Source organism: Aristolochia californica, unplaced genomic scaffold, assembly GCF_029961685.1.
Source record: "Aristolochia californica isolate CCGP_79_NKW_82.1479 unplaced genomic scaffold, dmAriCali1.0.hap1 SCAF_4, whole genome shotgun sequence".
Taxonomy (NCBI): Eukaryota; Viridiplantae; Streptophyta; class Magnoliopsida; order Piperales; family Aristolochiaceae; genus Aristolochia; species Aristolochia californica.
This window is the reverse complement of record NW_027182103.1, coordinates 4,397,072-4,420,178: the sequence shown is the minus strand read 5'-3', so window position 1 is coordinate 4,420,178 and position 23,107 is coordinate 4,397,072. Positions and strand designations below refer to the sequence as shown.

At 37.2% G+C, this 23,107-nt stretch overlaps 2 protein-coding genes across 2 annotated transcripts; one reads left to right on the top strand and one right to left on the bottom strand.

Moving 5' to 3' along the window:
• The first annotated feature begins 813 nt into the window (after positions 1–813).
• On the top strand, positions 814–11,230 carry LOC137962665 (protein CONSERVED ONLY IN THE GREEN LINEAGE 160, chloroplastic). The gene is made up of 9 exons (XM_068809668.1): positions 814–1,279; positions 1,414–1,463; positions 1,595–1,691; positions 1,777–1,872; positions 2,078–2,158; positions 2,259–2,350; positions 6,191–6,283; positions 10,436–10,504; positions 10,812–11,230. The coding sequence occupies exons 1-9, from the start codon at positions 932–934 to the stop codon at positions 10,957–10,959; spliced, it is 1,074 nt and encodes a 357-aa protein (XP_068665769.1). The 5' UTR covers positions 814–931; the 3' UTR covers positions 10,960–11,230.
• A 235-nt stretch (positions 11,231–11,465) lies between these two features.
• LOC137963867 (protein INCREASED PETAL GROWTH ANISOTROPY 1-like) lies at positions 11,466–15,925 on the bottom strand. The gene is made up of 7 exons (XM_068811085.1): positions 14,323–15,925; positions 13,474–13,605; positions 13,216–13,397; positions 13,012–13,123; positions 12,215–12,349; positions 12,000–12,115; positions 11,466–11,774 (listed from the first exon to the last, which is right to left on the bottom strand). The coding sequence occupies exons 1-7, from the start codon at positions 15,589–15,591 to the stop codon at positions 11,756–11,758; spliced, it is 1,965 nt and encodes a 654-aa protein (XP_068667186.1). The 5' UTR covers positions 15,592–15,925; the 3' UTR covers positions 11,466–11,755.
• Between the last annotated feature and the right edge of the window lie 7,182 nt (positions 15,926–23,107).

Sequence of the window (23,107 nt, the reverse complement as noted above, 5' to 3'; positions counted from 1 at the left end):
AGGAAAAATATGTTTACTTGTGTTTTTTCTTATGTAAAGTTTGTACCCTAAGGGTGTTATAGGCATTGTAACATCCTCTAAAAACTATAAATAGAGGTCCTTGGCTTGGGGTGGAGCATCAAACTCTCTCCCCTTCTCTCAATTCGTCCAAGTTCCATTTGCAAGCCTAAAAACTCTTCTCTTCTTTCTCTTTCCCTCTTTTCTTCTCTAGTCAAGTTCTCTCTTTCCCTTCTCTTTTTTCTTTTCTTCTCCTCTCGCACTCTTCTTTGCTCGAGGTCCTTGTTTCATTGTAGGGTTCGGCTCCTTGCTTCATTATGTTTTCTCTATGGGGTCGACTCCTTTGAAAATCTAGCATAGAATTTGACTTGATTCTCTTGTGATATGCTCGACTCTTTTTGCATCTATTCGACTCTGTGAAGATGTATTTGTCTCCTTTTCTTTTGCTTTAGATCTGACTGTTAATACAAATTTTTTTTCTTCAAAAATTATTTTTAAAAACCCATTAAATTTGATAAACTTATGTACTATCCCAAGTTTATCCCTGTAAAACCTAAAATCAATTTTTACTAGATTCAATTTTAGTTCCATTAGATTTATTTTTACCTACGCCAATTTTTAATTTAGTCTGTTTGAATTATTTCAGTCCGTTTAAGCAGATTTCAACTCCATGAATAAAGTACCCCCACACAGTTGCCACGTCTGACGCCATGTGAGAGATAAAAAATGTTACTCGTGACTAACGAGTACCGTTAGCAGCGCTCTTGTTATTACAGTGCAACGCGTCTATCCAGAGACCACACTGATTCCAGGCAGCCAATCCGGACAGATATGGCCGGATTGTCGTGAAAGATGGAGTAAAGATATTTCAGGCGTCCGTCTCCGGCGAAATAATACGACTAGTGGCAGCTGAAATCTAATATTGTTCGCTTGAATGGCGGTAACGAACTTCCGTACTTGCTATCTTTCTGTAACCTATGCCACGACGCCGTTTTCTCCGGACTCGCCGTCGTCCAGTCCTCTTCCTTCAGAATCTGGACATCCTCGACGGACACGAGTCGTTCTCCCGAAGAAGAAGCCGCTAAAATGGTCCACCGGCGTCGCTCCGGGAGAGTACGGTGGACCACCAACTACGTCGAAGCTCCGAAAATACTGGGGCGAAGAAGTAGACCCGCTCGCCTCCGACGATTTTATGTGGAATAAGGACTTTATGGGACGCATGAAGAAATTGATAAACAAACCTGAATCATCTTCTGAATCTCTCGATTTACTTCCTTCCAAGGTACTTAGCTACTGAGCTTAGCTGGTTCATTTGCTCTTTAAAGGCGTTTGAACTCTTTAACTATGGTTTTTCGTATATTTTGGAGGGGAAACATTTGAATGTTCAAACAAGGATTTGTTATTTATATTTGGCAGGAACAGCCGTCGGGTTTCTTGAATTTGAACAGGGTAATGAGTCTTGACAGGTGAAGTTTTGTTCTATATTTTGGCTCGGGAAGGATTTCTTTAACTCAATTTTATCAATTGAAGTGAATGCGGTTAAAAAGCCAAACTTCTCTGCAATTGTTTTCTCTGAGAGTTATGCTTGGGTTTGCAGTATGGAAATTGACCTAAGTCAGGAGCTTACAGCACCAGCAAAGCCAGTTTTAGAACATCAGGTTGAGGCGGCAAGGCGAGGAAGTTCAATGACAGATGTAAAATTTTCTCCTTTTCTGAACGATTGTAATTTCATCGATAATTCCGTACAATTTTTAAGTTCTCGAGAACATGGTTTTGCAGAACGCAGACGTTTCATCTCCAAGATGGAGGTTGGTTCCTACTCGGCGTGAACAAGAGAAGTGGGACCGGGCAACCAAGGCCGCAACATGGGGCAGTGTAAGTTTGTGAAATTCACCATTCTGACGCATAATTTCTTTTCTAATTTGGAGATGCTGAGGAGGTCAGCCAATTGATACACAGGGAAGCTTATGCCGTCCTTTTGTAGGCGTTGTGTACATTTTATTAATCTCTTTGTCTATCTAAAATAATATTATGAATATATTGCATCCGTTCCAGATTTCTGATTAATTTCCATGTGTAGGATGTCATACTACGTGATGTCAAAAAAGACAGGGGTGATCCGAAAGTATTGGCAGCTCAATCAAGGGAACAGTATCTCAAGGTGTTTAACCAAAAATGCTGTCAGCCGAGCGTCAGGCCTCCATAGATTCTACTGGATAAATTACTTGATAATAGGATACTTATATAATGATTTCTTGCAGTTGAAGAAAAAGTTGCAACTCCTTACTCTGGGGATAGGTGGTGTTGGTGTATTATCTGCTTATGTTTCTTATTCTCCTGAAATTGCAGCAAGGTATGTTTATGATTTGGTGTAAATTATTTTGGTCACAGAAGTTAGTTGAAGCTACTCATTCTATGTTAGAAAAATCTTTCCTTTTGAGGTTGTATGTTTGTTGAATTATCATATTCAAATTTATTCAGACTAATAGGTACTTTAATATTCATTTTTATTGTTCAATTATGTTCTTTTCAAAGATTTTTTACTTCTCCCACACAGAGAGATAGAAAATTTCTGTAGACTTTCTAAGATGCAAAAAGGAGACTGCTAGAGAAACAGTGAGGAGAGAGCAGACTTACTGGTTTTCATGAAATGCAGTAAAAGAGGGTCAAAACCAGCTCTAATCTTCTATTAATTGAGTTAAGATCTCGTAGTCAATTTTCAAACTTTAGTAAGGTGTAGGGATCCTTCCGTTGATTACAGTTTCACTGATAAAGTGACAATCAACCTCAATATGTTTAGTTATTTAATATAAAATCAGATTGTTAGCAATATATACCGGTGCCTAATTATCACGTCCATGACTATAGGTTTATAAACTTAAAAACTCACATTCAATTATCATTGATTTTATTTGCATCAACTCACAAGTAGTGTCAGCCATTGCTTGATACTTTACTTCTGTAATCTTGTCACAATTGCCTGTTTCATACTCCTCTCTTTGATTGGATTGCCCCCTTCTAAGGTGCATAGCCCATTGATAGCCCATCTATCCATCGTAGATGCAACAAAATTTGCTTATTGAGTACCCCTCAATGTCTGGATGTTCATGTGGTAATAACCCTATAGATAGGAAAAACATCAAGTTGAAGGAGATGAGAAGAGAAGTTGAATTCAGCAGCAGTTACAGTGGGTGCAAGTCTCAATTAATTTTGATTAGGTTGTAAATAGACCTTTAAAACACACTTATAGAAGGCCTTGACCCTTATGAACTTAATGATTTAATTTACCATAAAAACTATAAAGAAAGACAAGCAGACCCCTGATGCACGCTTAAGCTCAACACTAGTCTCATTACAAATTTGCCCTTTCTCTTAAGTTGGAGCATATATGTCTAATAGGCCCAACTTTTTACATGAGACAGTGAGCTTCTTTTAGGTAGAGGCTAGGTGAAGACATCTCCTAGTTGCTCAGATCTTCTATAAGGATTAGAAATCTTCTTGGACAGCATTGCTTCTTGGATAAAAAAAATGATTGACAACCTCTATATGCTTGGTTCTTCATGTAATATAGGTTTGTAGCAAGAAATGTTGTAGTTTTGTTGTCACGAAACATTACATGGGTTTCTGAATGATAAACCCAAATTCTGCCATAAGTCCTTTCATCCATATTAATTTATAAGTTGTATGGGCCATTGCTCTATACTCTACTTCAGCACACAAGTGAGCTACCAGTGTTTCTTGCACTTCCAAGTCTCTAAGTTTCCACCAGCAAATGTAGGATTAGTAGTTGTAGATCTTTATTTGTTTTAGAACCAACATGGTTGGAATCGGAAAAAGCAACAACATCAAACTATCTGTGGGTGAAAACTCAAACCTTTCCCAAGAGGCCCTTTCAAATACCTCAAGATTCTAACTACAACTTCATAGTGAATTTTCCTAATTTTCTCCTTAAACTGACAAATAACCCCCATTGCATAAGCTATGCTAGGATGAGTAATAGTGGCATATCACAACTTTCAAACTAACCTATAGTATTCGGTTTTGTCTTTCAATTTCAAGCTCCCATCACCATGTAAGGCTTATATACGATGAAGTTCAGTTGGCTTTGCTCCCAACAACTTTATTTGTGTCAACAAGTTAGTAATGTATTTCCTTTGAGATAACACTATTCCTTTATTATTGGCCACTTCAATCCCTAAGAAATATTTCAATCTCCTTAAATCTTTGGTTTGGAAATGCCACTTTAGATCTGCTTTGGTTTCTTTAATTCCAGCCTTGTCACTTCTTGAGATGACAGCTCTATCCACATAAACAATTAGAATAGCAACCCAAAATTACTTTTTACTCACAAATAAATAATGAACGAATGATTCCTTATAAAACCAAATTGTGTTAAACTTTTCAAAACATCCACGTGGATGTTGGTTGAGACCATAAATGACTTTCTTCAACCTACTGCCTTTATTCCTCTTCCTGAGCAACCAACGCAGGAAGTTGCTCCATATGCACCTCCTTATTGAGATCGGGATAGAGAAATGCCTTGTTGATATCCAATTGTACAAAGTGCAATGTTGTTTTACAACAACAGATTCAATATTTGGATGGAACTCAACCTTTCAATAGGAGAAACTGTGGCAAAGTAGGTGACTCCATATGTGTCGGTATAGCCTTTGGCTACTAACCTAGCTTTGTACCTTCTAATAGTGCCATTGATATGATATTTTATTTTAAATAGCCATCTACACCCCATAGGAGTCACACCAGGCGGATCTTCACACAATTGTTCTTGGGCTATAAATCTTGCATCTCTTGTTTCATTGAACTCACCTACCTACTATCACCTTTAACTTCAGTTTTAGGAACAATAGAAGAGGACAATAAAGACAAAAAAGTGGGAAGTTTAGAAGACACATTTTCAAAAGAAACATTTTTTGAGATAGGATGTTTGGTACAAGATCTATACCTTTTCGATGCTCAATGGGAATGTCTAAGTCAGAAGATAACCTGCGGAGGATCTTCAGAATAATTGGATGAAGATGGAGGCACATTAAAGGCTGGAGGATTGTCTTCATTCTCATGTACCACTGGTGTTTGTAATGGTGGTACCTCTTTATCTTCTGTTTTACACTTGTACAGGCTTGTTGGGCTCTTGACGCTTATTGTGTGGCATAGCAAGAGGAAAAGGTACAGGATCACCAAGGGACTCACAAACAGGATAGGACTGTTGTTCAAAGAATGTAATCTTTGTAGAGATATACATTTTCATTTGCACTGGATCATAACATTTGTATTCCTCTTGAAACCTGAAATATTTAAGAAACACACACTTCACTGCTCATGGGGAGAGCTTGTTAAGACCATGCTAAAACTGATGGACAAAATATACATGTCTAAAAATCTGAGGATGCACATTAAACAAAGACATGGAAGGACTTAATATGGGCGGTGGAGATTAACCATTCAACACTTTGGAGGGAACTATATTGATCAAAGAACATTCGCTCAGGATTGCCTTCCCTCAAAACTTCTTGGGATTTTGCATCTGAAAGAGCAAGGACAAACAATATCAATTAAATGCCAATTTTCTCTTTTGACTATTTCATTTTGTTGAGTAGTATAAACACACGAGGATTGGTGGATAATTTATTTTTTAGCACAAAAACATATTGAGGGTTTTAGGGCTGCAAGGACATGGTTGTAGTTTATAATTTAATTTAAATTATAAATAGGGGAGAAGGATCTAGAAACCTTGATATTTCTTGTACTGGTCTCCTGCAAAATTCCTCAAGTATATACAATTCAAGTTACATGAATAAGGTACCCTCTACTGCTAATAACTCAATATATGAAAGACTTTATCAGGGTATGGTATTTATATGTCCCACATGTGTTGTTGGTGCTCTCTTAAAAGCCCATTTCTGGAGAAGTCAACAGCTCCATTCATATGTAGGGGCAACTACAAGCTTCCAACTAGGTGTTCTATATTCTATATAGTTTGTTCTGATAAGGCAATTCCACCCATCTAAATGGTAGATGATAGAGTTAACTAGCAACCTTTTTTTACCATTGTGTTAGCCTGTTGGAGGTACTTGCTAAATTGGTTGGATACTCCATGAACATAATCACATTGTAAGAGAGTCCTAGTCCTTTCGCTGCAGAGCATTCCTTGCTGTTCTGATGTTATTTTCTTCAGCTTTGGTGCAGGTTTGCTTGGCTCCTTGGTGTATATACGCATGCTTGGTAACAGTGTGGATTATATGGCAAATGGAGCCAGAGGGTTTGCCAAGTACAGATTCTTCTGAACTATCTCTATATTTTGTATTATACAACAGTTTTTTTAGCATATGATTGACAATTACTTACATTGAAAAACAAAATAAAAAAGAAAAAGAAAAAGAAAAAGAAAAAATTATAATTGTTCTGTCTCTTGGATGTAGTTGGTAGGTTTAGATGTCTTAGATGAAAGTAAGAGTTCAGGCTCACCTTTAGGTATCTTAAATGTTATTATCAAGTATTCAGAATTTCTCTTACTGGAAACAGTTCTTTGATGTAACTTGTGAACTTCAAGCATATCTAATACAAACTAAACAGTTGATGCTTGTACATCATGATTGAAGAATTAGCTCAAAATTTTAAAAACATAAGATCACCCCTTAGATCACTTGTATTTATGAAGGAAGCAAGGATGCTCAATTTACAGAGCGTTGAATTTCTTATATTTGGCTTAAATATCTAAAATGTAGTCTATAAGTTTTTTTTTAAATGAAAATATAATCTATAAGTTGTAGTTGAAACATTTAATTATTAGTCACTTGCTGTTATTATTAAAAGCTTCAATTACAATAGCAACTTACTGTTTAATTTGTAATTTTCAATTGGAAAGTCCATTGCAAGTTATGGTTTCCTGTTTTTAGTTTGGAGTCTTAGTTTCTAAACAAATAGAGTCTAAAAGTTGGAACTCTACAAGTTATAAGTTGTTTCCTGTTTTAAATTTGCTGTGCATTAATTTAGAACTAGATCTAGTTAAAATCTTGTTGAGAAGAGTACCTAGGGGTATATAAGAAGGGATGTCAACGGGGAGAACTTTTGAGCAAAAAAATATTGATGGAGAAAACACACAATGTGCAGGATACCGACCAAGAGTGGATTAGGGAACTCAGATCACTGATTCGACAAGGTCTTTTGAAGGCAAAAGGAGACCTAAGAATGCAGAGGACCAAAATGAGTGCGATGGATGGAAGACAGTATGAAGGAAGCATCGAAATCACTAGTTTTTTTAAGGCAGACCTGAGGATGCAGAAGAACAAGGGGAGTGCGATGGATGGAAGAGAGTGGGAAAGAAGCATTGAAAATGACAAGAAAGTAAAAATTGAGGAGTGAATGCTTCTTCTATGAAAGCATGACTCTTCGGATTGAGGATGAAGGAAACAAAAACCACCCAACAATCAGAATATCTGTTGTCAACTGAAAAACATAGTCTTTCATAAGAATCCCGTTGGAGATAGGTAGGATATTTGTTCGTGATGCAGTTGGAACGTGCTCTCACTCACTTTGAAGATCGTGTTTTCAACAAGGAGGTTTCGACAAGGAATTCCCAGTTCATCATTAGCGCCTTCCACTTTCATAGAACGGATGCAAGATAGTTCACATCCGTTCTGATCAGGTCGTTGCCCGAATATACTTTACAAAATCCACTAACGATGGACCTGCTCAAGTCCCTTAAAGCTTTTCTTCCACAACACCATCACCCCACCATTGAAGCAATTCCACCCAACCCATTGATATACATCATCACCCCACCAAACTTCTGAAAATCAACAACAACTAATCATACACAACAACCTACCTTTTTATCCACCTCAAATCTCCCTCCATCAAACTCTCCCTTCTTGCACCAAACCACCATCCAACTGCCCCAAACTCTTTTGGATAGGAGAAGACACCAATTCTCTGATCACCTTGTTGTCTCAACCAAATGAAGTATCCGAGATGCAGATATACTCAAAAGCTTCAATTGTTGAACACTAGATCTTCACATATGCTCCAACCAATGCCTTAGGCAACTTGCAATGGACTATTATCAAACTTCTTTGCCCAGATGACCGCCAAAAAATCATATCTTCTAGGCAAGTTCACTTCCCTTTCCCATGCACTAAACTGTTTGAATGGCAAGGTTCAATACCAATGGGACCTGCGGGGATTTGGCTGAAGATCATATACCTCCCCATCGAGCTCTGGTCTGACTAAGTATCCCACATCATTATTGCAAATCAGAAGGCTAATCCAAATTGATGAAACTACAACATTGAGGAGATGATTCAATTTTGCTCGGCTGCCAGTCTAAAAACTTTGGAACATCACTAAAATCCAGCTAACAACTTCTCTTGGCAAGCACTCATTTATTATCTCTATTCTACCCGAATACAGTACAAGACGTTGGAAAAAGGTAATACTCGACAAAGAAAAAAGGGGGATCCACCCACACTGTGTTCAAAGAAATCTAGCAACTCAGACCTCTTGATGCTAATGACTTGGACCCTGTCACGCTGCCTTCATTAGCTGACCTCCAGTTTAGAGACCACATCTCAGAGAACCCTGAAATACTTGGCACTACCTTTTAAACCTTTATCACTGTGCCAGTCACATTACAGCTTGGCATGCCTTGAGAAATAGCCCCAGTTTCTGAACCAAACCCAAGTGCGTCAATCAAATCTCCCTAATCTCAGCCACTAGAAAAAACTTGTTCCCCCTCACATTGAACAAATCACATTGCCATGAAGACCCAATCATTCTTTTCTCCAAGCTAGTCAACTACTCGAAGCAAAAAAATCTGAAAGAAACATGTGCCAACATCTGATTAGACAAAACCAATATGCATGGTCACAACTCTCCAAATTCTGAAATGAATGAAAGTGATTCCCCCGCCCTGCTTCCAAAACCTTTACCTTGAACCGTTCTACCTTATCGGTCACCTATGTTCGGAAAAAAAAAACAGACTAGAACCCTGCTTAACCCATAAACAAGCCCTCACGAAAACCTTGACACTGCATTGCTTCTCACAATTCATGGCCTAATCATGAATCTCCTTCCCCCCCCCCCCCCCCCCCCCCTCATGGCAATTACTCGTCCATAAAAAATCCCTCCTCAAAAGGAAACAATTTCGCATCCTTTACAATTTAGGCAATTATCAGCCAATACTGCTCTAAATCAGGCTATGGATGAAACTAAAGGTGATAATTTTGAAGAGCAGCAAGACAAAGTTTCGAGTAAATCTTGGAAGGGCCAAGGTATTGACACTGGCACAAGCAGCAAGACACAATTGAAAGATCAGTTCAATAACAACACTTGGAACCAGATGCTCGATTTTGGAATGAAATTTCATTCGGCCATGACCAAAGATGCAGCCAAAACAGGTGTTCCAAACAAAAAGAAACAAAAAACATCACAGTGATCTCCTAAAATGTTTGAGGAGTTGGAAAACCAAAAAGTGTGCCTCAATCATCATCCTTCTCGTTGCCAAAAAACCTCAGATCATCATCCTTCAAAAAACAAAGGTTTCTATGACAGATCCATTGTCGGTGACCTTTGTTCAATCTCGTTAACAAGCTGGTATGCTTATGATGCAATTGGTACTGCAGGGGTCATCTTGGTCACATGGAACACCTCTAATCTTGAGGTTCTCAATCATAGAATTGGTGATTATTCTATTGCCATCAAAATCAAGGATCAGGATGCGGTTTCCACGTGGTGCTTAGGTGGAGTTATGGCCCTGCACGTATAGAAATCATGAAGGTTTTTGGGCTGATCTTTCTCATCTCATGCATGATTGGGCTGAACCTTGGTCCTTAGCCGAAAACTTCTATACCCATCAAATTTGAATTCAGATTAACGGTCTCTAGTTGTTTGCTGAATTCTAGGTTATCTTTCAACTTCAGTATTCCTTCAATTTAAACCATCTTGCTTTTGACTGTATATGGATGCGCTATTAGTACTGCATCTATGGTTTGTAGAAAAATATGTCATGTAATAAGTATCTTTCGTTAGATGTGGTATGCTTCAGGAATCTTCTAGGAGATATAGTGATTTTCAAGTTTGCAAAGACAGAAAAGACATTGTTGAGTGTATCAGGAAATGATGTTGGCTTGGTTATGTAAAGAAACTTTATAGATCTGGATGTGCCGATACTTTGGGCCAAGAGGTGGAATTAAGAACGTCATAATATTCGGTTCATACAATCAAATCCTCAAATAAGTTGGTGGGGGGTTCAAGTGTGTAATCATGTTTAGAGAGGAGCTCATCTACCCAGTCCCTTGTTTCCCGGTTATCGGCTACATCGTCAGGCTTTTAGAAGCATGACTAACCCGTGCAAATTTTTAGGTTATCATATGGTCTTTTTGCTAACATTATTAATGTGTATCAATATTCTCCTATGGTGCAGGGGAGCTGCCGGACAACCAAGGTTATTAGTGCCAGTTGTGTTGGTTATGGTTTATAATCGATGGAATGGGTGAGTACATCAATTGGCATACTTTGTTATAATTTGTATTTATGCCATTAACTGTTATTGGCCAGAAACAAAATAGTTTCTGAATGATTGGCTTGGGCTGAATATGCTTGCCTAGGGGATTAGTTTCAAATTGTGAGTTAAACCTTCCCCAGAAAAAAAGTACCTAAGCAATATAACAAGTTCAATGATTCATGCACCTTGAATTGATATTGATGCTAGCGTGATTTTTCACCTATAAGATTGCCACCTTTGTCCAAGCTGCTGTTGATGCTCTAACACCGAACTTGATTTCGTAATGTCTGTGCAGAATACTTGTTCCTGATTATGGATTCATGCACCTTGATTTGATACCGATGTTAGTGGGATTCTTTACGTATAAAATTGCTACCTTTGCCCAAGCTGTTGAAGTTGCTCTAACTCCTCTGACTGCAGCTGATGAGAACAAGCAAGTATAAGCTTACCATTTCCCATGACTGATATACAATTGCAAATATTTTGGGTCCAATTTGAGGGGCCATTATTGTCCAAGCCATCTGTATTGCTTCTCGTCAGACAGAGGAACAATAGGTATCTTGGCGTGTTTTCTAATTTCTTTCATGTTCCTTAAAATCCTTGCTGGTCTAGTTATAATATAGCTTCTGCACTTTGTTCATGGTGGTGGGATTTTCCATTCTATAGCCATGAATCCACCCATCATATATTTAATGAAAACATAATTCTTATGAATTGGCTTGTGTTATGGGAGTGTTAATGTATTTGGAATTGTTAATACTGAGATTCTTTATTGAAATTTTTTGTTGGTATACTCAAAAAAAGTTCTCTAAATACCTAGATTTTGATTATAATAAATAGATCGACCTGCTTCAACTTTATAAAACCCATTTTGAGTTCCTAGAGCTATTGATATCAAGTCCCACAGTTCGTTGAATTCTAGGACAAGAGTTCCCTAAAATGGTGAGAATATCCAAAAGCCAAGAAGCTCTAGCTTTTTAAGTACCCAAAGATTTTGATGCTGTAAGAGTCTTTGAAAAATTCAATATCTTAAATCATAAATTACAAGAACCATTTCTAGAGTGAGAACAGTTCTAAAGAGTCGAGAGAGAACCAGTATTCTCTCTAATAAGAAGTATTTCCATTACTGCAACAGATTATACGAACCAGAAAGCTGTGGAGGCCATGGATGTAGCCTCGGACTTGGGTCAGAAGAAGAACGAGGCGTAGTTGACACCATGATTAGAATGGCCAACGAAGCTAGGCCGCCGGGATCCAACTAAACAACAAAAAGAAGAATAAGAACGCTTGATTCTTGCGTGTGTTATGGCGGCTGTAAATGAACAGAGATTTTGTACAGAAAGGATAATGCTTTTATGCAGAGTCTCGTCTCTGTGCTTTTGGATCAGAAAGGCCCTTTCATTTTCATTGTTTTCGTCTATACAAAGTACAGTTCATGGTAGCAGAGGAAGCGTTATTGCAAGGTTAGCAAGATGTAGTAGACCTGCAACACAGCTTCTGTTGCTGAAATTTGTTCTGGCACTTCATCTGACAGGCACGGGTTTTGTTTCGCAGCTCCTCAAAAGCTCGCATGGTTTCCACATCGAAACCTCCGGCAAACTGCCCCAATCCCCAAACCTTGTTAGAGATTTGTATTCACCCAGAAAACGATAACAAATTATCTCTCTGAAAATTATCTTCAGCAGTGAGAACACAAACCTGATGGACCCTGAAGGCAAACCTCACGCCTTGGACCATCAGCTCTTCTTCTTCAGGGCCTGTGCTGACAGTTTCCAGTTCTGCTGACACCCTCTTCATATACTTCATTGCTAATTTCACTGAAGCCAACTTGATCTGCACGCATGTGAAGAACAGAGTTAGAGGTTACATGAGAAGGTTTCTCTAATCCACCCAGTTGAACAGAAAAAGGCAATTCAGGCATCACTCCCAGGAATGATGGCCTTTTCCCGCAACACACAGTGAGGGGAAATAGAAACAAGAGTTGATCAATTCGAGAACCTGAAATTGTGACGGAAACAGAAACAAGAATTTGGCAATCTGTGAGATTACCCAGGTTTTGATCAATTCGAGAACCTGAAATTATGACGGAAACAGAAACAAGAATTTGGCTTCGGGTTCGCATTCCGAGATTAACAATAGTTGCCCTACTCGACAAATAGAAAAAACACACCGAGGAAAACGGAGCTCTTGCACGCCCGGCAAAAAAAAAATTTCTACTGTTTGTCTTTTTTGATCTGAACCCTGTTTGTGCCCTAAAAGGAACTCATAGAAGCAGTTCTTCCGAGGAAAGATCATAAAATAACACAGTAATATCGTCACCCAAGTAATTGCTGTAAACAAAACTAGGAGCTTTTGTTTAATCTCTGTCCTTTTTCGTGAAGATAATAAAAATGTTTTCTTTATCATCTTTTGGTTCATTGAGATTTGAATCCTCGATCGAAAATTAAAAAAAAAAAACTAAAAAAGAATCCACTGGAAATTGATGGATGTTCTACCTGGCTGACGATACCGCTTTCTAGCATCCACTGTGTAGGGATCTGAAATTCTTTATATCTCTTACTCGCGGATTCGCGAATGCGGGAGATACTGTATATGCCATGCTCCAACCTGTTCAGACAAATGAAACGATCTTGTGAAATGTTAACAAAATTTGTAAAGCAAGAATTCTAGCGTCGAGGGAACGAGCTTTTTCTTTTTACTTTTCCAACGAAGCTCGCATTTTCTTCAAAGCAGGTCCCCAGGCCTGCCGAGGGTCATCGGACAAGGTACATGCCTCGGATTCAAGCTTCTTCAGATCACAGTAGCCAAAAGCCGCTTCTCGCATCGCATCCGCCTTCTGTTCTGGCCAGTCGAAGTGTTTTAATACTGCTCTCTCATCCACCTGCGGATGATTTTGTTTTCTTGGATCAGTTGGGTAAATCTTAGAGGTCAAGAAGAGAAATTCCAAAAAGGATTACCAAAAAGGAGAGTTCATCGTCGAGCCACTTGACGAAGGCCACTACATCTTCAATGTCTGTGAATGCGGCACCTTTCACTTCCTTGATCAAGAAACGAATGAAATCGCCCTGAGTTTCCACGTCCGTTTTGATCTGAACAAAAGGAAAAGCAAGTTAACAACAGTATTGAAGGCCTTCCATGGACCGAAAGCAACTTTGAAATCAGGAACAGTGAACACCATTTACGACTTTCATTTTGAGCTCTGGTAATTAAGTTGACCCTGTTTCTGAAACACAAAAATCCAACAGGACACCCCGTAAATAGTTTCCCAGACGATACCGAGTGATTACTACAGTTCTATAAAGCCGATTGCACCGACCCATCTGATGCCAGCAGATTTGAAAATTTTCACGAAAATCATTTAATTCCCAGAAGAATCTTAATGACTTCGGTGTGCCTGTAAGTGGGTCGTACTGGTAATCTAGCTACGCCCTTTAGGCCTTATCGTTTTCACCGGCAACGGAGGCGAAGATGCCTCATAATCACGACCCCGTAGTGGCAACTGACAGTATAATTAATAGGAACAACGATTTATCAACTGTGTAAACTACGCATAAGGACATTAATTAAATCTAAAGATTAATAGCCAACAAAAGACCGACAAATTTGGCACTTTTCCGGCAGTCGGCAGTCGGAGCGCAGCAACGGCAACATGCACGGATTTCTGATGGCTATGGTGACTGCTAATGGCAAGTCATTTCGAAATAAATATAGCCGTTGTTGTCACTGACACACACAGCAGTGCAAACAGTAAACAATAAAACAGGCGCAGATAGTGGCAATTTCGTAAATCTATGCAAGTAACTTACGGCGATTAGATGAGCGGAGCGATTCTCAATTTCACCGATCATGTTTCTGGTATTCGCGGCGGACGGAGCGTCCGGAACGCTTCCACAGGAATCCCTTTTCGAATCCCTCCTCATTAAAGAATGATAGAACTCTACGACTTCCGGTACTCGCCGCACCTTCGCCGCTGCAGAGGTCATTAGCCTCGTCGGAGGAAGGGGTGGCGGCGGCGGCGGCGGCATCCCTTTGCCCGATAATGCCGGAGGCGGAGGTGGTGGCGGGAATGATGGCAGTGCCGGAAGTTTTGTTTTCTCCGGACAGATCCTGATATTGGTTACCGCAATCGCTTCGGGTGAAGACGTTAGAGACGACGGTGCCGACGAGGGCCTTGGAGGGGGTTTTGGAACTCGTGGCCCTCGAGCTCCTGATGAAAACACGGGCAGTTCGGAAACTTCTTCATTGACCGGAATCTGATTATTCCGCTCGTCATCAGTATCAGCTGACTTGGGATTTTTAGAACCTTGTTTGTGATTCTCACTTTTTCTTTTTGGACTTGTCACGCACTGACTCTGTCTCTCCTGGATCGAAATTTCCAGCTGTTTGGAAGATTCTTTCGTTTCGTTTGGTAGATTCGGCTGAAATCTCTGGGACGGGGACCTTCTCTCATCCTCTCCAGTTTCGACTTTCGAATCTCCTCCGTTTACCTCTTCTACTGCTCTCTTGAGCTCCTCAATCTCATTCTCCATTTCTTTCATCTTCTTACCGGTTTCGTTATCTGTCATTGACATCTGCAGCTTGAGAGTTTGCACCTCTTGCCTCAGGCTCTCGTTCTCAGCAGTCTCATCTTGTCCATGTCCTTGAGACTTTCCACAAATTTCATTCTCTTGCTTCGTTATTTTCTTCTTGAGGCTTTCCACCTCCTGCCTCAGACTCTCGTTCTTGGCCTCTAAGCATTCAATCTTCTGCAACGAAGCTTCAACCTCCGCATGCTTGGACGAAATCTCCCTTTCCAAAATAGGAACAATGGACACAGATTCTTTATAAATTTTGTACTGGAGAAGCTCCGTCTGGAGACGCGACTCTCTCTCCTGCAGCTCCTCGACGAGGCGAACGAGCTCTATAACGTCCGGAGGCCGAGGCTGGACCTGGGATGAGCGAGGAAAGTAGACGCCAAATGAGCGAGAAAAGACGGTCTTAGGCGGAGCTTTCTGCGCACTGGGGGAACCTGTGTGGTTCGGCGTCGCAGGGCTTTTTTGAAAGCCCATTGCAGCTTTCACCTTACCTGCAACCATGGCGGATACCCACCCCAAACAAAAATCACGCAAAGCTATAAATCTCCGATTCTAATCTAAGACGGGGAAAACTGGTCGAAATACATCACTTTCCGGTCGAAGAGGACATCAAAGAGGATGGTAATTGATAAGACGGAGAGAGACCGAACGGAAGCAACAGAGACGACGCTAAATCGACACGAGAGAAATATAAATGGCGACACGGAAGTAGAGGAACGGTCGTCTATCTGTCTTGGATCCTGTTTGAAAAATTGAGAAAAAGGAAAAAAAGCAAAAGAACAAAATTATAAAAACGAAGAGAGGCAAATATTAAAACGGTCGTTACTCGATGCATCCCGTGGTTGGTTAATTAATAAAAAAAACTCAGCTTCTAAGTTGGATAGCCATCACTGTCCTTCCCCCAAGATTTCTTCAGAGTCGTATCGTCGTCACTTCACCTGCAACTCACACGAATGAATACTTGAAGACGGTCTAAAATAAGGAGGCTGCCCTCAACCAAAAATATTACCATCTTATACTTTTTTTTATAAAATGTTAATTGTTATATTGGTTTTAATATTCCTTTCTTAATTAAGAGTGATTAATAGTTAATAAATATTTTTTGGAGCTTCAAAATTTTGAGTTAGCCAAGTCGATACAGTTCATCTAATTATGTCTAATTTATCTAATTATCCAAATGAGAGATATTCGATATAAGATTTTTTATTATTGCTAAAATATAAGTACTAGAATAATTGAATAACTGGATATAAATAAAAGACTAATATAACTAAAATACCTTTAATTGAAACTATTATGTAAGACCTCCTTCCATGAGACTCTTCTTAGACTCCACCATATTAATCCTGGCTTTATGAGACTTCTTACTGTAAAAGTCATGTAAGACTCTTCCATATTTTCTTTACAATGCTCTGCCTCAAACTAGAGTTTATAACTTCAACTTATAATAAAAAGGATTCTTGATCTTCAATTTTCTTTTGTTGATTTTTTTTTTCATATATGCAAAAACTTCATCTTTTGTACTCTATTTTTTGAAAATTTCTTGCATTTCTTCTTCTACTTCTCTCCCTCAAGTTGGGGATAAAAAGGAAATAGAGAACCAACTTGGACAAAATGCAATATGGGAGAAGAAAATCACTCCTAATTGTACGATAAAGCTCCATACACTAGTAAAAAATAGTCATAGTCTTAAACACACTCGGCTCAATTTTAAAGGGAAAAAATGACCGAACTTTAGGGCACAAAAAAAAGACTACTCACTTTTTAAGGGTAGCTCAAACACAAACCACCTCTTGGATGAAGAACAAAAGATTTGACTTAAGTTGGATGTTGGACACATTCTTATACTTTTTAGGTAGTGGGTCTAAATATTGCACTAAAGTGAGAAAAACATAAGATGATAAACTGAATAAATACTAGAAGAAAATAACTTTAACTAGAAGAAGGCGATTATGAAAAACTTATACTTCCAAAGTGACCTTTTCTTTTTGAAAATTAAGGGAAACTATAATGATAGAACTTAACAAATTTGACCAAGTATAACTTTTTTGGGGTGACCACAATTTTTCGGAGTTAACTTTGTGGAAAATACACAACCAAAACCAAATAACAAAAATGTAAAAAATTGAAAGCAACATTGAAGCAAGATATTGCATACCTTGAATGAGCATAACATGAAGTAATTAAGTTTGACCAAAAATCTCTGATTAGAAGAGAAATTTGGCTAAAAACTCAGAAAAAGAAACTCGATTTATGTCAATGCATGGAGAGATAATAGGAATGAAAATATGAAGAAAAAAATGAGAGATTTTTGGCACAACTAACCTATAGTGTTTTTTATATCAATATCTCCAAAAATATAGATCAGAATCATAGAAGGTTTGTTGATTAAGAAACTATACTCAAAGAGCTTTAAATTGACACCTAATTTGACATAAAAATATTTCTTGAATCTTTTATGACATCTTGATTTTCTTCGTTTTGTAGATTGACCCTTCTGACTCCAATGCGAGTATCTCCTCAAATATAGATAAGATTGACATGAAATTTTCTCCTTCTGAAACTATGACTTTGATATACTTATTTTGAGAGAAAGAATCTAATAGATTTTGGACTCTTTAATCTAGCTGAACTGAGTATTCTTTCTTCTTTGGCTAGCATGATCATTGACTCTTCTGAGATCGATTTCTCCCTCTAGAAAACTCAGATTAAGAATTGGTTGGATAAGTAAGAAAATATACTTACATATCCTTCTTTTGATATATAATTCTCCATATAAAGTCTCGTTCTTGATGGTATAAAATGGATCAAAAGTTGAAGCTTTATGTTGTTGCTTGAACCTCTCTTGTTGTCTGACTTTTGCTGCTTCAAATATCGATTTCTCTTTGTATAAAACTTTGATTTCTAAAATTATTTTTGATTTTCAAAGTATACTCAAATATATTTTCATCAACATATAACTTGTAATATGAAAAGTTCAGTATAGAGGTGCAAATGCCAAGAAAGGAACTAGTACTAGGATTGCAAAAAGAAGGAAAAAAAGATAGAGTACGATCCTAAACTATTAGAGACGATAGATAAAAAAGGGATCACATTATCTCTCTATTTTGACCAAGTCAACTCACAAAACCCTCTCTGATACTGTGTCCAATTTTTTGAAAAGAGAAATATTTTATTGACTTGATGTAATATGAGTACAATGAGCCTCTATTTATAATAGAGGAAACAAGTAGAATCCAATTACAATTAAACTACCCATGTCCAAGTTACACCAAAAGTTAAATACTAAAAGATAAGTCCTAGAATAATTTAACAATTGAAAATAAATAAAAGACTAACATAACTAAAACACGTTTAACTGAGACTTTTCTATTAGACCTCCTTTCATGAGACTCTTCTTAGACTCCACCATATTAATTTTGGCTCTGTGAGGCTTCTTATTGTGAGAGTCATGTAAGACTCTTCGATATTTTCTCTTCAACAACTATTGAAAACCAAATATGGAAGAATCTTACATGATTCTCATGGAGAAAATAAAAAAATTTAAGCTAATGAGGAGTTTTAGTATTATTAGACTTCTACTTTGTTAGAGTTAATTATTGTAGAACTTATCTTTTAAGAGTAGTACTTTAGATGTATTTGGGATAAAGTAATTTTAATTCATCTTTGATTTTATGTATTTTCTCTATTATAAATAGAAATTTATTGTACTCAATTTACAATAATCATTGAATTATCGAAATTTAATATGATATCAAAGCAGATTCTATAATTTGACTTTGTCAACCCATAGAGATTGTGTTCCTTTTCTTATTTGTCATTTCTATTAGTTTTGTTTTGTTTTCTTTTCCTATTGGTCTTTATTTTTCCTATATTCTATTTTTCCTTAGTGTTTTCATCTCCATACAACAAGTTTTGTATTACAAATTATATGTTTCTTTAAAGGTCTATGAGTCAAATGTTCAACTCAAAAAGAAATGGATCAATTAGAGTTTTCGAAAAAGATATTTTGATATCTAAATCCACAAGGTCCAATAGCAAAAATGAATCATGTGGTAGTAAAAAGCTTTGTTTTTTAGACGTTTTACCATAAAAAAAAAGAATTTATATAAATAATTGTCTTAAAAGAAAGTTCTATGAGTATATTTTATAACCCATCAAACCGTTTCTTGATCTGATGGTTCCTGAGAGAGATAAAAAAACTAAAGAATCAAAAGTTAAATTGGTAGTTTGTGGCATGCAAATATCCAAATTTTAAGTTGATTTTTTTCCTTCTCTTTTTTGAATTACTAATTTTATTTTGGTCAAATCTTCTAATTGTTCTCAAATTCTAGTGCAAACCTTTACTAATACGAGTCATTTTGTTGATCTTCTAAGTTGTTTTATCCCTTTATTAGTGTCAAGAATAGACACTCATATTAATCTATTGATTTGATAAGCGCAACCTTCTTATTTGAAAGTATGAGTCTTACATTATGCACCTCCTTTCGTGTAAAACCTCTAATATTTCTTTATTTTTATCACTTTAAAGCAATGCCTATAGACTCTCCGTGAGTAAAGAATAGGACTGCATGCAACATCAAATGTGAGTAAGATTTTTTAATCACCCAAGGCCGATTTTTCGAGAGCCACCCTTAAATTGTGGAGTAATCTTTTTTTACCCTACAATTAGGTTTTTTCCTTTAAAATTGAGTAGAGTTTTTGTTTAACATTGCCATTTTTTATTGGTCTATAGTGTTTTGTTGTTTAGCTATGAGTGTTTTTTCTTCTCCCATATTTGTTCTTTCCAATCTGGCTCTTATATCCTTTTAATTTCTAATTTGAAGGGGAGAAAGTAGAAGAAACACAAGAAATAAGTATTTTATTTCACATATTGTACTAAATTTTATATGACCAGAATATCTATGTAAGAGAGAGATTAAGATGGAGATTTTTTTAGCCAAGTTTAAAAACGAAATTTTTTTGTTTCTTTACAAGCTACAGTTACAAACTCGAACGTGAGAGAGAGAGTGTTGAAGAACACATATAGAAGAATCTTACTTAACTTTTCATGGAAAGCAGTCTCATAGAAAGACAGTTCAATCAAAGAGGAATTTTGATTTTATTAGACTTCTACTATCTTGATCTTGTCCAAATTTTACATCATCCCCAATGATTACAGTTGGTTCCTTTCCTGCAATCCCTTCATCATTGTGATATGATATCTGTATAAAATTATGAACAATGTTAAGCACCTTACATTGAAAAGATATATCAAACTCAAATAATTTGAAAGACAACAAACAAGTAACACTGGTTTTAAAAAAAGAAAATTGAAAAAAATTACACCAACTTGTATAATTACAATTCTATGCCATTTTTATCCCCAATGATTTCTGCTGATTCCAAAGTCTGGTTGGTAAATTGATTTATTTGATAGTTACTAGATCGGATATTTGTTTTATTGTGAGCGTTAACAGCCATTTCATGCATACACCTCAATTTTCAATTTGCCAAGCTCTTGAAAGGATATTGAGGTATTTGAAAATGAATCCAAGTCAAAGATTACTCTATAAGAATCATGACACTTTTAAGGTTGAAGGATATGCAAATACAGACTGAGCAGGTTTACCTAATGATGGAAAATATATTTCTAGTTTTTGTACCATAGTAGGTGGCAACCTAGTGACTTGGCGTAGTAGAAAACAAAGTGTTGTAATCTAGTCTAGTGCAAAGGCAGGATATAGAGCTATCACACAACCAGTCAATGAGATGTTGTAACTTCAATCTTTACATACAGAGTTTGGTCTTTTAGTAGATATCTTATGCAACTTCATTGTGACAGTCATGTAGCTATTCATATGGTCACGAATCTAGTATTTCATGAAAAGATAAAACACATAGAGATTGATTGTCATTTTATTCATGAAAAAGTTAAGACTGAAGTTATTAATATGCATTATACACCTTCCAAGAATTAGCTCGTAGATATTCTCATCAACACACTTGCAACAGGTTCACTCAACATTCATGTTCCATGCTTGGGGTGTTTGATGTTTTTGCACTACTAGCTTGAGGGAGAGTGTTGAGAGATTATGATGTATAGGGTTTTATACTTGTTTATTTTCTCTTCAAATGGCCATGGGGGCACTCTTATAATTTCTCTAAGACTATAAATTTGAGAGGGAGGAGCTAACCTTAACATAACCTTAGGGAGAAGATCTTTCTTTCATCTCCTACTTTTCTTTTCTCTCTCATTGGGTTGCTCCTTCTCTCTTCTTTTTCCTTTTCTCTTCTTCTTCTCTTACCACCAAGGCCATGGTTTTTCCTTTTCTCCATTAAATTCGTTATTGTTTTTAAATGCTCCGGGAAGAATGTTGTTGGAGCGCATGAACCTGCCTCAACTACTCAGAGAATCTAAAAAACTACTTCGAATCTTGCCTTGGTATCTATATGAGTGAGTTACACTACAGGGAATGATGCCCATAACGTTCCTTAACTCTCCTCACTTATTACCCTCTTTCAATGCCCATATGGCCCTTGTAAACTCAACGTAGGAAGCCATTGGAAGAAAACTTGATCTTACCAGTTATTCACTTGTGTTAAATGGAGCCAATCGTGGACACTTCCCATCAGTTAAAATGTGAGATAGAAGCAAACAAGTGATGGCAAGAGGTGCTCACAGGATAAGTTCGGTTTATTTTTTATAATTGAGGTAGGGACACATTTTGTTTTCATAAAAGCTTTTGGCTTCTGCTACGAGGGAATGAATGGTGGAAGTATAGAAGAAGAAGAATAACGAATAATTTCCAGATGATTTTCATTGAACAGGTATGCAGTATTTATAGGATTACAACAGGTGTCATAGCGTGATCTACAATAGAGTGTACAATTCTTCAGAGTTATAATTTGATACTATCTCAAATTCTATTAGCCCTTATCTTTATCTCTATCAGGCGGCTATTATGGACGAGGAAGAAAGGAATAGGAGATCCTCTGTCTTTAATATTTGTCTCTCTTTGCTCCCCATTTCCTAATCGAACTTGTGCAGTAGTTCTAATCCAAATAAAGCCATTTTGTGCAACATTTTTGTCCCCTCCTTATGATGCATAATATCCCAGCCAATCTGCTAGAAAAGAACAAGAGCATTCTACCTTGTAGAATGGCAACAAGAGCATTCTACCTTGTAGAATGGCAACATAAAGACAAGCAAAGAAATTGGAAAACACGTTAGACTGACTCTACATTTCTGAATAGAGCTTGGTGCAAAGAATAGCTCATGTTCCATGCAAAAATCATGCATCGGTAGTAAAGAGACACTTCTCGAGTCAAACATGTGAGTCAATGAGTCAACACCGCATGACACTAAGAAATATAATCTACCTACTCAAGCTAATGTTAATCACTTTAAATAAATTCAATCTACCATCAGACTTTCTATCCCTTCGTCGCCAATCATCCAAGGGTAAAAAACATCAATGTCCATGTAATATTCCTTTTTTCCTTGTTTGAATCATATAGAGTCTGTCTCACTCATACATGTTGGACAAGCCAATTTTCCCTTGGTACTCCAACCTAAAAATGATTAGTAAGTCGGGAAATTATTTATGGTCCAAAGAAGTGTAGCACACTTTTTAAACACCTCTCCTATATGTGCTTCAAAAGTTTGCACACCTTCTGGCCATAACTCCTTCAACTCATCCACCAAAGGGCATACATAAACATCAATGTTGTTGTCAGGAGACTTTGGCCCTAAAATTTTTACATCTCTCTCACCTTTTCAAATTCCTTCCAAAATAATTGACACTCATTTTTACATGCATGTATCTTTTCGTAATGGAATCCTAACTCACATAAAAGATTTTAGCCTCATAATAGTTGTGAAGCAATAACTCCCTAGGAGAAAATGCTTCTTTCAACAGAGAAAGTATATTACCCATTGTTTTATTGCTCACTTTGGAAGTTGTTTTAATATGAAGCAAATGAATGAGAAACTTCAATTTAGAAAAGCCCTAACAACTAGGATATAATGGTCTAT

Excerpts from the sequence above, each read along its gene's own strand:
- LOC137963867 (XM_068811085.1), bottom strand. The coding sequence starts at position 15,591 with ATGGTTGCAGGTAAGGTGAAAGCTGCAATGGGCTTTCAAAAAAGCCCT. Across the intron at positions 13,124-13,215 it reads ATGCGAGCTTCGTTGGAAAA|GTTGGAGCATGGCATATACA; the intron begins GTAAAAAGAAAA and ends TTGTCTGAACAG. Across the intron at positions 12,350-13,011 it reads AAAGCGGTATCGTCAGCCAG|ATCAAGTTGGCTTCAGTGAA; the intron begins GTAGAACATCCA and ends ACATGCGTGCAG.
- LOC137962665 (XM_068809668.1), top strand. The coding sequence starts at position 932 with ATGGCGGTAACGAACTTCCGTACTTGCTATCTTTCTGTAACCTATGCC. Across the intron at positions 1,873-2,077 it reads AGGCCGCAACATGGGGCAGT|GATGTCATACTACGTGATGT; the intron begins GTAAGTTTGTGA and ends TTCCATGTGTAG. Across the intron at positions 2,351-6,190 it reads TCTCCTGAAATTGCAGCAAG|CTTTGGTGCAGGTTTGCTTG; the intron begins GTATGTTTATGA and ends TATTTTCTTCAG.